Source organism: Larus michahellis, chromosome 6 (assembly GCF_964199755.1).
Source record: "Larus michahellis chromosome 6, bLarMic1.1, whole genome shotgun sequence".
Taxonomy (NCBI): Eukaryota; Metazoa; Chordata; class Aves; order Charadriiformes; family Laridae; genus Larus; species Larus michahellis.
The window spans coordinates 38,409,125-38,423,567 of record NC_133901.1 but is presented as its reverse complement, the minus strand read 5'-3'; the positions used below and the strand labels follow the sequence as shown (position 1 = coordinate 38,423,567).

At 40.8% G+C, this 14,443-nt stretch overlaps 1 protein-coding gene across 7 annotated transcripts in view; it reads right to left on the bottom strand.

Annotated features, from left to right (window-relative positions):
* Positions 1-6,700: 6,700 nt before the first annotated feature.
* The window catches only part of CTNNA3 (catenin alpha 3), a 542,113-nt gene continuing 534,370 nt past the window's right edge, over positions 6,701-14,443 (bottom strand). For all 7 annotated transcript variants that reach the window (XM_074592075.1, XM_074592077.1, XM_074592076.1 and 4 more), the window contains one exon: positions 6,701-10,117. In XM_074592075.1, coding sequence (XP_074448176.1) covers positions 9,830-10,117 — 288 coding nt within the window. In that variant the 3' untranslated portion in view covers positions 6,701-9,829. The remainder of the gene's footprint in view (positions 10,118-14,443) is intronic.

The following is a 14,443-nucleotide window of genomic DNA, read 5'->3' as shown; positions in this document are numbered from 1 at the left end:
GTTGGAGTCTTACATAAATATTTGTATGTACTTTGTACATACTTGGATGTACATTCTGTATGTACATTCTGTACATACAAAGTACATACTTTGTACATACGAGCAAAAAAAAAAGGCAAAATAGAATAGAGAAGAGCCTGGGACTAGAGGAATGAACACAGAATAGTTTGGCAGTTTTGAGTCTTGAATTTCATTCCAATAACAGGGTTGCCTACACCCTATTTATTTTTATTGGCGGTTATGGGTTTAATTTACAACTGTTTCAGATGAGATCCCTCAGGTGGATACACTTGCTGAAACGTTAGGACATTTGTACATGCTACATTCGTTCCAGAGCCCTGACAACAAGCGGTTCTTCTGGGAGGAAAATAAGGAAGAACAGTTAGGCAATAGGATGCTGGGGGAAGTGAAGCATCTTAGTCATTCTTGTTAACATAACACCTATTTGACTTGAAATTATATTGGCTCATGTAATGTTTGCAGCTAGACAAAGATGATTTCAGTGAAAACAGAGCTCACTGGTAGCCAAAAAGTTGTCTTGTTTCACTTTTTTATAGTTTACCAAATAGGAATATCCTATTCAAACTCTTCAGAGGTTTGTAGACATATTTATTCTCTGCTCTATTTTTTATTGCCAAGGTTTTAGGTTCCAGTTTAATTTCTGACTGACTAGATGCAGTGCTATACTTTTGCTATAAGCTGCAACTGATTTTTATTTTTTTGTCAGATTATTTCAAGAGCAGAAAATTGAGGCTGAATATGGAAATGCTGTACCTTACTAAGGTTAAACATTCCCATACTTCTGACAGTACTGCTATGAATTCTAACAACTTTAGTTTATCAATAGCTAAATGTTATGTAAGTATATAAATACATGTATATTATATCTATATATTTAATAATATGTAAAATAATTACATTTATTGTACATTAACATTTTAATAATGTATTCTAGTAATCATTACTAATCTGTTATGTATTTTACTATATAAAAAATGTATAATAACTAAGAAAATTACATAATTATGTAAATAGGTAAATAATAGAGAGAGTGAGTTTTCTGTCAGGCCATGGCAAAAATCAGCTAAGCATTAAGGCAACCAGATTAGGGGCAAATAGTTTGCAGTGTGTGCATGTGTCTTCCTCTATTTATTTCTGTATGAAGTTTGTGGCATGGGTACAGTTCATATGTGAAGTAGCGGAGCTTCCCTGTAAGGTAAAATGTGCCCACTGGAGCTGTTCGCCAGGGGTGAAATCCCAGTCGTAAGCTACCGCTGTATTTTCACGTTTACACTTTCTGTAATAATCCATATAACTTTTGAGTAATAAATATTTCTCTTAGTAACCATACCTTGCTGATTCCTGAGGTAGGTTGTTAGCTAAATGTGCCAGCAGCATGGCTTTGATTTCAGCAAAGCGCTTACATACAATCCAAAAACCAGGCCTGCTGAACAGATCGTTTAAGCACGGGCTTAATTATATTGTTTTCAATACTGGCAAATCCGTGAGAGTTCTTTTCAGTGTGAGTCATTGTTTATATTCACTGTCATAAAATGTGACAAGGTATGTTATATTAGTATGTGTTGGAAGGTAAAGCATGTTATCATTAGTCTGACCAAATACTAGTAGCTGTCAATTCAGTAGACATACCAAAGGCTACACTCTGGGTTTTTTTTTTAAATAAAAAGAAAGCTATTTCAGCCAAGGTTTCCTCACGCACACTCAGTATTTTAGCCAACATTATTACAGGGAATACTACATCTGAAATTAGTAATTCCATTTTTCATTACAACAAACTACATGAATCTGTCAAAAAATATCAAACCAGCAAAGAAGTGAGAAGTCTGCCATATGCTATTGAGTAAGTTGGCATGCTGCCTGGTTTAAATAAGTCTGTATCCATTGTCTAGGTAGCATATTGTATTTTCCTTTCAAGTTTTTGTTAAGTCTGTTTACATAAAAGTCAAATACCAATGATAAGATTTAATTAGTTTTCAAAAGAAACGCTAAATTGTAGTCTTTAAGTTTCTTGTAGCTTTTCTAGTCCTTCTGCATTGGAAATAAACTTTGGAACCTTCAAATATGTGGTGGCAAATTCGGTTCCAATGTGTGGGTCTCATAGCTAGATGTAGTTGGATAACCATTCTTCTTTGGATGATGCCTTATTTAAGGAAAAGTATCAGGGCGCAAAGTTTCTGGATGGGGAATTAAGATTGTCCAGAAAAGGGTCTTTTTAAAAAATCTCTTGCAAATTGTCCCATTTAAAATATGGCTGAACACGCTTTTGTTAGCAAAAAAAGACATACTGTTTTACCTGATGTGTAGCCAACCAAAATTTATTCCCAGCAATCCCTTCCTAGAACGACACGCATCTCTTAATGCGTAAGTCACTGGTGAGGGATGCATTCCATGGCAATATATACTTTAAGCAAAAACACAGGAAGAGCTGCTCACTTTCTCTCCTTTGATACCTTGAAAAAATCAAAGTACATGAATTTATTTGAGCACATTCAGACCCTCAGAATTCACTTAGTCATGAAAAAGATAAATGTACAGCTGCTTGGAAGCTGAAATATAATGTTTCTGGAAAATGGTATTGTAAGGGCTCTTAGGAACGATTTTCTTTGTATTCCTTCTTTTGCCACATGTTTTCTGATCTGTTATATTGTGCTGTTAACGTTTTAGGAGGTGATGGGAAGGTTTGTCTGTGCATGTATTTTGCTTACACCTGACTCACGTATTATTGGCTGTCAGCTTTGGTCCTCAGCTGTTGGTGATGCAGAAAATTAATGGAGTCTTCAGCCCAGGCATTATGGTAATAGAGTGCTTGAGGATGTGCCATCACCACCCACATGACTCAATAGCTCATACTACCAATAAGCTCTTTGCCCTTTGGATTGCTGTATTAATAACCTTCATATTTTGTATTTTGGTATTTTAAAGTTGTCCCTGACATGCCTAAATAAAGACAAGTTGTTTGAAATGCAGCAAGAGGAAAGGGCAAGGAAGACGTATTTTCTTTTGGGGAGCATATCTCTTTACTGGTGGCATGCTTTCTACCTGTTCAAAAAGCAAACTTCAAGGTGACTGATGGGTCTTAGCCAGCCTGAATGAGGGATAACATTTTTAGAGAGCTGCTACAGAGGAAGGACTTACAGTAACTACTGTCAAGGGAATATTTTACCACTGAACTCAAAATACCTGTGCTGATTTAGCCTGGCAGCTGAGCTAGCCACACACCATTTCTCCGCATTCTTTTGTTGTAGGGTTTTGAGAAGATGATGAAGTGAAACAGGATCTTGGGAAATGGCGGTGGAGGTGCTGAAAACCTGTATGCTGTCCTTTTGTTTAAAGAAAAATAGTGTTCAGGACAGAAGACAGCAAGGTAATGCTGAGGGAGAGTATACATATCAAAATGATATGAAAATAGGATAGATGGAAATTAAAACATGGATCAGAAGGCAATAGGACAGGTGGGTTACTTGGTCACTTCATACGAATAGTGGTAGGAAGTTGTGAGGAAGAGATTCAGTAGTTCCTCTCCTCCTTTGTTGGCTAACCTTGCAGACAAGGAAGTCAAACACCTCTGGGGAGCCACTGAGGACCCACTCCCAATTAAATTCCGGAACATCATAGGAGCTGTGGCTGCTCGGAAGGACACAGAGTCTGCACAGGGTGGTTACGATGTGTCAGATGATGGGCAACAATAAACTGTGTTAGTCCAAGCAAGCCCATTCCCACACCCGACAGTAAAGGGCAAAATACAGAAAGCTGTGAAAGCAGCCACATCCCAAACATGCACAACCTCAGCTGCTGGTGCTTAAATCGACAGCTTGAATCTTAATGTGTGACTAGGTACCATCTACGTACAATGTTACATCTGTAGCGCTATTCCCTTTCCTCTAGAAGAGGAACGTATTTGCACACAAAATATTTACACAGGTAGCAGTAGGAATGGTTTGCTGCTTGTCGAGGCTTTTGAGAGACATCACTGAGGGTTTGGGTTTTGCGGCTTGCTGGGTGAAGTCCTTAGTACCTCCAATAGAAATAAGGAGTAATATGGAACAATTAAGCAGTGCAGCTTCCTGTTAGGAAGGCCTCCAGTATGTGCAGCTGGAAGCCTTCCTAAGAGCTGGGCGAGTAATGCAAAATCTGTACTTAGGTGATCTGCAATTAGGAGGAAGTTCAGGACAGAGGAAACAGAGGACTAGATTGGGTTCATAGAAGGAGTGGAAGGCATAAACAGCCTCTTGCTGTTTTTTCCTTGATCTTGTAAAGCCTTGACTCCAGGGAAATTCTGCTTTCCTAGAACAATCATTCCTTTGGGTGATGGTCTTTCTTCACCAGAGAAGCTGAAAAAACACAAAAGTTACTTTTCTTTCTTTCTCCCATCCCCTCAGCCATGATGAATAGTTGGGCAAACAGAGCATAGTGCTCTGTTCTGCATTTTGAAAGTAGAGGAGCAATTTCCTATCGTGTTTCCATCTAGTAAGGGAGCTCTGGGAACTAAAGCAGAGAAAATCCCTACCTGCAGGCTTGCTGGAGCAGTTAGCACCGGCTCCCTTAACATCCTGCCCCCCTGCCTCCATGAAAGAGCAGGGCCAAAAAGGCACAGTCTCCCCCACAGCTAATGAGCTACGTGACTATTTTCAGCTGCTGTTAAATCATTTGCTGTCTTCTGTAAAAATAATTGAAAACTACAGCAGAAAAGTCAATGGCTCCAAAATGGCCAGGCTGATAGAAGACTGAGTCCAGAGGAGACATCATCCTGCATGACAAAGCATCTCTGCAGTCTCCAGCCTGCATAAGTGCAGTCATTTTCACCATCAGGAAGTAGAAAATGAATATTTCCTATCCTGTAAAAAGCTCCTTAACAATAAAATTGGTAGATCCATCTCTTGCACTGCAAGCTTTCATCTTAACTTTCTTGTGTGCTGGAATCAAAAATTAGCCCCTCAGCTTTCAATTCCTTTGACCATAGAGTCCAGTGTCTCCTGTTGACAGTAGACAACAGGGGCTTTCAAGCATTTTCCTGGTTTGTTTTTACATAACTTTTAAGCCATGTCTGCTTTGGATATATTTTTTTTTCTCTTATCCCAAGAAAGTTTCCACAGAGTTGTGGTTTATTAATTGAAAGGTGACATTTTCCAATACCACTTTCAGTGTACAACACAAAATCCATAAGATTTTTTCATCAACAGTGCTAGTGATCTCCTTCACTTTAAGAAGCAGTTCTGAAAAAAAACCAAGCCCACTAACCATCTTAGGAGAAAGAGAACACTGGTTCTAATGATCTTCCAGGGAAAACAAAAATGAACTGTATAGTGTCATCTGCTTGATCTTTAATTAGTATTTAATTGCTCTAGTAATACGCTCTTAAATTGCAGTCTATTGGACAATTTCAGATGATTGCTTTTATTATGTAAGCTTTTTCTTCCCGGCACCCTGGTGGTTTTAGTGGGTTATTACAGAGGAAGCAGGTTATTAGCAGCTGTGTATAACCAGCTACCTCAGTGTTACAGGCAGAATTCACTGGGACACAGAGGAGCCTCTGTAGAGTAAGAACGGAGGTGGGAGCCCGGAAGAGGGCTAGGGAGAGTCACTTGTGCCTCACGTGACCACCAAGAGCTGCCAGCAAGGACTGGGAAGATGAGGGAGGGCAATGGGGCTTTTCAAGGCTGTGAGGCAGAGAACAGGCAACATTCACTTGCTGAATCCAAAGTTCTGGTCTCAGGTACAAGATGAAGATGTCCAGCACCATTTCGTCAAGCCCTTCTATCTCTGGAGTTTCAACAACTTCCACGTCCTCTGCCAAAAGTACCGCCTCTGCTTACCACCTTCACTTCTCCCCTCATTTCAGGGCCCAAGACTCTTTCCTGTCCTGCACATGGACACATACCAGTGCCTCTGGGCATTTGGTTTTTTTTGTTTCATTTTTAAATCCAACCTGAGGGAACAGGGTTTTACTTTTCTCCTTATTTCCTGAGCCAAATATACAGGCAAGTCTCCAACGTTTAACCAAGAGCAGTACACGAGGGCTAAGTAGTACCTGGAAGCAAAAATAGCAGGTATGAATTTTAATGTCTACTACTAGTAAAGAGTTCCAAATATTTTCTTCAAAAATAAAACTTCTAAAAGCTCATTAAAGAACTTGCTGTCTAAACACATTTTTCTTAAGTGCTTCTACTGTGGATCCACAGAAAATAAACAACACAAAACACCTTTTCAAAAGAGCTGAAGACCTTTTAAAACCATCTGGACCATCAGGCCTGTGTCATGACAGGCTGCTTAGTTATCTTCAGTAGAGATGCAGCTGTAGAGCTTCCCAAGTGACACCAGGTTAAGTTGGGGGAAAAAGGACGTTGGTGTAAGTGCTGAGAGGGTTACCACATCTGTTCCCCACCCTTCCCTCTCACACTCCCCTCCAAGAAAAAGCTGGTTAGTTATGTCAGAACAGTTTCTTCCAGGCGCAAGAGCAGCGCTCCAGGCATGGGCAGAGGCAGAGGGACGTGTGGTTTTACGTTATTCTGAGGGCCCAAGAGATGAAAGGTCTTTTGTTACTTACCAGAAATAGTTCACTAAGTCAAGGTAATAATGAAGTAAATAGGACAAACTGTAAACTATGCTCAGCACAATCTGCAGTGACAGAAAATGCTGTTTACAAATTAGAATCACTAAACACTAAAGGAAACAACACCAGTGAGAGCAGAATGACAGCCAAATTTATTTAAAAAAATCAAAAATGAACAGCTTTGGGATTTGTGGAAATGGCTTGAATTTGTCCTTTTGTACTAGTGTGCTTCAACAATGAGAAACACAATCTATCTCATTTTTTAGTGCTCCACTGAATTTTTTAAATAAAATTGCCTTCAATTGTCCGTCATACTTTGTTCTGTGATGTGGTAGTGGGGAGAGGACAAGGCAAGCTAATGAAATAATCTGAGCTGCTGAGGTGAGGAAGCCTTGCGAAGTGCAGCTAAGGGCATAGTTTTGAAGAGACATGCCAATACGCTGTGGACATCATGCAAACACAGAGGCAAGGAACAACAGAGTGAAAAATTATACTCTGACAACTGGGGCTAGGACGGAATGAGCAGATTGCAGGAAGAATTCAGTAGCTGCTCTGGAATAAAACTTACTGAGCAGCACATCCTCCTCCAGCATTAGCACTAGTGGCAGAGAAGTGGTGGTTCCCTGCTTCACGCACCTGCTGAGGGGTGTAATGAGCAAATACACTGGGCTTTTTACATCGCCAAGACTTGTTTCTTATTCCTCTGCCTCCTTAGCCAGGAATACACTTTACCTTGTTACGTTTTCACTTGGCCTTGAACTTCAGCCCAGAAAAAGAAGTCTAGATATAATTAACTCATCATTCTTTTGGCTCGTCTCAAAAACCAGTAGTGGGTTTTGATTTTCTTGTTCATTTAGAGGGCTGGGTTTTGCCTAATAAATTCCTGTGTAATAGAACTAGTATTGGAAGCTGAGATCAAACTGGCTGTTATGGCCAGGGTAAGAGAGTGGTGACTACCAGTGCAGGAAGGAGCACTAAATTAAGCAATAAGCTCTGCTACAGTGATACTAATGCTAGAAAAACTCTCACTTGAACGAGACTAATAGAGTACCCTTAGTGTGCCAGAAGGCTGGCACTCCTATAAACAAAGCTGGCAGGCTTTTGAACTGGGGGTTCACTAGTGTTCACCAGTAAGGAGACACATTAAAAAAAATAAAAATCCCACAACACTAAAAGACAGCATCTCAGTGGTGTACATGCTTTTTATTAATAGTGCGGTAACAAGACATTGGTTACAAACATGTCAAAGTGACATATATATCAAAGGGGTAACCTGGAGCCATGAGGATTTATTGAGAGAGTAACACCCCCCCGACACAAGGTTATGGCAACTCACCTGCCGGCTTCTGGACCTGACCCTTGCTGGGGGAGCAGGTAGTCTAAGGGGGTGGACCAGAAGCTGAAATACTACACGGAGATTTTGGCTTTAAGGTGTCACAATAATGTACTCTCTCCTGTTCTCTATACCACGCAGAATCTTCATCTCAGATCTGCTCAGTCTGCCAGCAGACCCACTGAAAGGAGGTTACGTGGCCTACTCTGCATTGCCCCTGCCCGCTCCACTTGACCGTTAGCTGCTCTGTAGCCCTAAGAGGACTAGCGAAGACCTATACGTTACAAAGGTCTTGACGCAAAAGTGCTGGAGGGAATCTGAGTTGCAAAGAAGTGATTTTTCTTCCAAACTTCTTTTGTTTAATTTAACAGACAGTAAAGTTACGGAAGGTGGAACAGCGATCTGTAAAATTTTTAATTCATGATCGCTATAGGTTTCATGGGATTTCTTAATGAACAGCCTTGAAATTATACTGCTCCACTGTCCTGAGCTTAGAAACGAAGTGGCCCCTCCAGGAAAAACATAGTTTATGGTTATTTTTGCTGCCCACGTTGTGCTAGGTAGGTGCACTGTGCAAAACATGATAACAAAAGCCACGGAGCAACAGCCCATAGTCTGGAGCCGCCTCATAATGGCAGCCAATGATGCATCGTGAAGTTCTGGCATTTGAGGGAGCCCTTTCACCTTAGCAAAAACAAAAAGCATACAAAATGATCTACTTAATTGCCAGGCAAAGACATCTTGAGTAATAAGTGGCGTCTGGGAAAACTTAGTGACATGGCAGGGAAGAGAAGTTAGATTCTTCAAAAAAAATCAGTCCAAGTTGATGTCAGATTCAAACGGATTTAGAAAAATTTTCTTTCACTAACTATCTTACAGAAGCCTAGCAGTGATCACAGATAAATAGCGCTTATCTTCATTACATACTTTGAGATGTAGCGCAGCCATTTAGCAAGTCGCTTACCAGCACCGTCCTGCATTTAGGACTCTACTGTCATAAGAGAAGTCATTTAAATCTAGTTACCTTGCAAAAATCTCTTCATCCTAAGATTCAAGGTATGGGTATGTGTATTTCACACACTGATCTCAGAATAATGATGTATTTCATATTTGTTCCTTTGTGCAGTGATTAGAAAAGTTCTTTATTGTTAATATCTGATTCATCTGAATTTCTAAATGTAACAGTCAGCAGATTTATAAGGGCTCACAGAATAGTCTAGGAAGCAGAACACAAATTAATGTTAATATTTCAAAAGGCCTTTTAAAAAGCTATTATTACTGCTGTGTTGCAGTCAATGCTTTTTTTAATTACAATATTACATCTATGTTGTAACACTTTTTGTGTTTCATCAGACATTTTCAAACTTACGTTTCTAAGGCTGTTATGAAGGGAGCTTTTTAGATCTTACAGTCTAGATCCACATTAAGGTCCCAGACTCTCAGCTGGCATCAAGCAGTCCAGCTGATGTGATCACAGTATAACGATGCCGATAAAGGATCAGGCCCAATAGTGCAATGTTTAAAAAGCTGTATATCATAAAATACATGTGGTTTAGTATTGGCCACATTCATCCCCGGTGAAGGAACGCCTAAGCCTAGTGAGGGCAGTGTGGCTTTGGGCAGGCTGGCACTCAGCATCCTCCTTCCCAACTGCAGCACAGTCCCGTCGTGTATCACTCAAAGTGCTCTGCTGAAAACATGCCAGTGCAAAGACATGATAGTTTGTCACTGCAAGAGAATGGATTATTTTTTTCAACTGTGTGCTGCTAATTAATCCAACAGCATTTTTCAAATAATTTAAGCAAGTGTTAACTTACAGATTTAGAGAAAAGCAAAACATTAACATATATAATTATTAAATAAGTGGGGGGAAAGAGGAAAAATCATCAGAAATTCAAGACAGGAACACGAGATGTGGTAGAATATTAGACTACTTCTCTGCCCCTAAATTCACTCATGACTTGAACAGGATGGATTCTCTTCTTTGCAGAACCTTTTCTGACAGCTGCATAGATTTCTTCTGGCTTCTCTCTTTTAATCAGGGGCTTCTTCTCTGGAGCCTTCATTCTCCACATCACAACAGGATGTCGTGGGCCAGTAGGACTCTGAATCTTGATAATCTTTGTGGATGCAATATAGGACATCTTCACTGTCTGCACCACAGCATTCATTAAATTTTTGGCAGCCTGAATTAGTGAAGTGACGCTATCCAACTGTAATAATAAACAGAAATATTAGCCTAGGAAGCTGGTCTGCTTTTAATCGCAGTATGCTGAGGGATAAATAATGGTTAAAAAGTAAGACTAACATACCAAACCCTATTTACTTTATTTTCCCGTGGTGTGTTTGATTGTTATATTCATGTTCCACTGCTCAGACTTAAAGCTATATACAGAAATTTGTGCTGGTGGACTATAAATGCTTATGTAGATAACGTCTGTTGTTTTCTTTTTTTAACTGCGACTTCATGATGTTTGTCTGCATGGTCTGATTTGCAATTACTACCAATGGGTAATGAAACATCCTCAAAGAAGAGCTATGAAAACGTGACCCGTTACTTCCTTTGTATCAGCACTAGGCAAAGTCTCCAGCTGATGCTGTCACATTCCAGGCTCCCACACATGCTCCTGAGCAATGTCGGGATACTGTGAAGTGGCTGGTTTTGTCAGAGCTGCTGAACCTAGGCACAGCAGCCAAGATTTTTAAGGCTAATTAAGAGTGGGACAGCACGCAGAAATTGGAGTGACTGTGTGGCCTCTCAAACTGTTTAAGGAGTGCCAACCTAAGAGGCAGAATGCCTAACAAACTAATCCCTATCACCTGCCACCATGTTCAACAGTGTACTACAAAGGCATACAAGTGTTAAAGCAAAATCATTCTCCATGAATGCCCATGGAAATAAGAAATAGTGCCTTTAATTCAAACTGAAAATCTGCTAACTGAAACAAAAATGACAGCTTTAGCAACAAGTTGGCTCTGCCATACTGCTCTGCAGTGTAATACAAGCAAATTCATGGATTGCACTGCTCCCTTCGTACATTTGAGGGTTGCAGTGTCTATGGGCTGAAAGCAGAGTGCTGGGGACACTTCACTATCTTGGCCACCTCCTCAGCCCCAAGGACTTTGGCAGCCTAGCCACAGGCTGCCTGACTCACCAGTGTCACGCAGTTGCACCCTGTAAACAAGTATGATCCTGTGATATGTGTCCGAGGCATTTTATTGTGTGTTAACACCACCCCACCCTGTCCCATACACACCCACCCCCTGCCTAGTGAATCTGGGCACAGATCTGGTCCAGTGTGCTCCAGAAAGAGATCTGAGGCAGGCCGTATGCAGAACAGAGTCACTACTCTCATGGAGAGAGCCTGCTGAACAAACACAAGTATCTGACAAAAGGCCAACACTGGCAAAAGAAGTGATGCCTGCAATGAGCCATCAGTGTTACTTCAACCCTTGGAAATGAGAAAAAGCCCTTTTATTTCTCATGTTCTCAAAACACAGACTGGTAAGGCTTGGGCTTATCCTTTTGGGAGTAATGGGGACAAGAGCATGCAGAAGGGGAGGAACTGTGTGTTTGTGTGTGTATGGGGGCTTCCTTCCACATCTTGTGGTCTTAAAATCCACGAGCAGAGAATTGCTCTGGGTCTGTTTGCTACGGCTGTGTCTAATGTCAGGCATTGTGTGCCACCCTGGGCACTTCAGAAGGTATCGCCCAACATCCAGCGCACTCAAACGGGAAAAAAATTATATCACTGTAGGCAAAATGTTTATGATTTTATTTTTGGTTCTATGGAAAACTTTTGTTTGACAGGGTCAACTAACAGCTGAATGATGCCATATTTCATTTGGAGCACAGTGCTTTTTCTACCATTAAATTTCTTTTGGCTTTATTTGCTTGAAACAAAAGTCTTACTTCTTCAACTTAAGGTACCTTTGCTGCCGTCATAGTGCACCAAAGAACTGCTCGGAACAAAGAGGGGGCATTAATCATCTCTGTGACCTAAATGAGTAACTTTTTATCTTCAAATAAGACACTACACTGGTATTTAATTACAAGGCTGACAATTCAATTCGGAAAGGAATCTGCAGTCTTTAAGAAAGCTCTGTTTTACCTATTTTTTATTTACTATTTAATACTTTAGCATTACTATTTATTTAGAAATATTTTTTTTATTACAAATAGTATTTAAATAAATAAATTCTACCTGAGACACCTGCAATTTTATCCTCAAAACAGGGAAGAGGAGTGTTAAAAGTCAAATTTACATCAGTGTGTCAGGATAACAGTATTGGTTTTAGGACCATACCTTAACTTCAGGCATGACGGTGGTTTACTTTCTAGAGAGTATGTGTGTAGGTGTGCGCAAATGTGTGTGCACACAGAGAATCTAATCGTGCACACGCACACACAGAGTTACATACTCAAAGCGCACTGACCATTTGTCACTTGCCTACGTGCCAATGCTGACGCAGCCCACTATGGTCTAGGTGTAAAAATAGTAGGATCACTCTGTGTAAGTGGAGAGCCTACATTTCAACTTCTGCACCAGCTTCTCTGTTGAAATGTTTGTCATCTGCAAAAGCAATGAAGTCAGTTCTCTAAAAGGGCCATTGGGTTGAGTGGAAGAACGATGACGAGCTTTGTCATCCAGCCTAATCACACTGTCTTTTGCAATCTGCAGCTTTGCAAACCGAGTTGTTAGGAGAGGGTCGCGGTCTTCTCCCCTTTGCCGCATCAAATGATCAGGTGAGAGGAGTGTGTTGCTGTCTGTATTCATGGTGACAGTGTGACACTTTATACACATACATGCAAATGCAAATAAGGCAATAATAAAAATGCAGCCAAGGGGCTGGACTTAGTTTCATTCTTGGAAACACTTCTGAACTGGCAGAAAAACCCTCCAGTTAATATCATGTTTATTGCTGCTCTCTGAAAGTGCGCAAAAAACCTTGCTAATGCCCCCCCCCCCCATTAAAAATACTTAAGAGGGCTGGTTGAACACACAAATGTGTGTGATGGCAAACTGGAATTATCACTATACGCCAAGAAAAGGTGTAAAATTCACCAGATGGCCTCTTAAAAGTTCATTCCTTGCTGCAGCATGTGAGTTTTTTAAAAGGGATTTCCAGTTTAATAATAGTCATGTGATCGTTGCATGGCCGTATTCTACCATAAACCAGTAGGTGTATTTGGGGCCTGTGTTTTCCAAACTCAGCGTCAGGGCAGCAGGCTGCCTGGCCGCTCTGCGAGGTCTAGCAGTACGACATAGGTTTTGGGATGCAGTGTGAAGGGAGGCTCAAAGCACTTGGTGACTGCCAAGCCTAAAGCTTATTTTAAATACTGCTTTTATACCAAACATATTATAAAATTACAGGCTGTCAGTACGGTATTCTGCTCAGAGGCCTTGCCATTACTCTCCTGATACATCTTCAGTCCCAGATACATCTTCAGTCCCTTTTTCTAGGGAGGCTGCCTAGGGGTGCAGGATTAGCTCACTAGCAGATGAACTCATGTCTAAATGTCAAACTGCCGAATAGTGACTGGCACAATATAGATTATTTGGTTAGAATGAGAAAGAGACAAAGTTTCAGTTGTCTCTCTTTTTTCTTTCATTCTAACTGGAGCACTAATTATGCACAGACACTCTCTCACTTTCTCGCTAACACTCTCTTTTAATATCTGTTGTTTTCTACAACAGCTGACAACACTATGTACCTGACAGAGTCTTAAGAGCTGTGAATAATCTTTTTTTCCAGTGGTAAATACCGGTGGCATCATACACACTCATTTTTCTAGCACTGGCGGCGTAGTAACACCCCTGTGAAGCTGCTGTGTGCCAGAGGGGGCGAAAGAAGACAGTTTTGTTTCTGTGGCAGAAAGTGTGTGGGCTTAAGGGGCAGGTGTTTTCCTGAAGTTTCTCAGTGATTTCAGTGTCTGTAATGTCTCTGTAATCCTGCCACTTTTTTAAAGCTGCCTGGCATTAGAGCCACGCTGGGAGGGCGGCAGGCTGGGCAGCAGGCTGGGCAGGGCTGCCTAGTGACTGCTGCTCCGGGAGTGGGGAGAAAATAAATCTGTTTGCGTGGAAAGGAAAACACTTCTCAAAGAAACTTGAAGCAGCATCCAGACAGGACAGAAGGTTGTTCTAAAACTTCAGTTTTTATTGTGACTCTAATTTATACTGTGAAATATGGATAATGAAGTGGAATCCTTCCAGGAGATAGTTAACAACCTACTTGCCTTTCCTCTCCCGTGGAAACTGCAGAGTTTTCACTGCATTCTGGCACCTGTAGCTCCTTTCACAAAATGCCTTTGGCAGTGGAACAGTCCACAGCTCCTTCACTACGTCACTGTGTGTGCCACTGTGTGGCAAGAAAACTGTAGTTTTAGTTCTTAAAATATAATAATATACGTCTACCAGAATGAACAATAAATAAGCTTCATGGGTCTCTTAATTTTGATGAGGTTCTAATTGCAAACCAATACATGGCATGTTAGCCTTTTAGTTTGACACGAGATCTAGGGAGTGGACACCTATCAG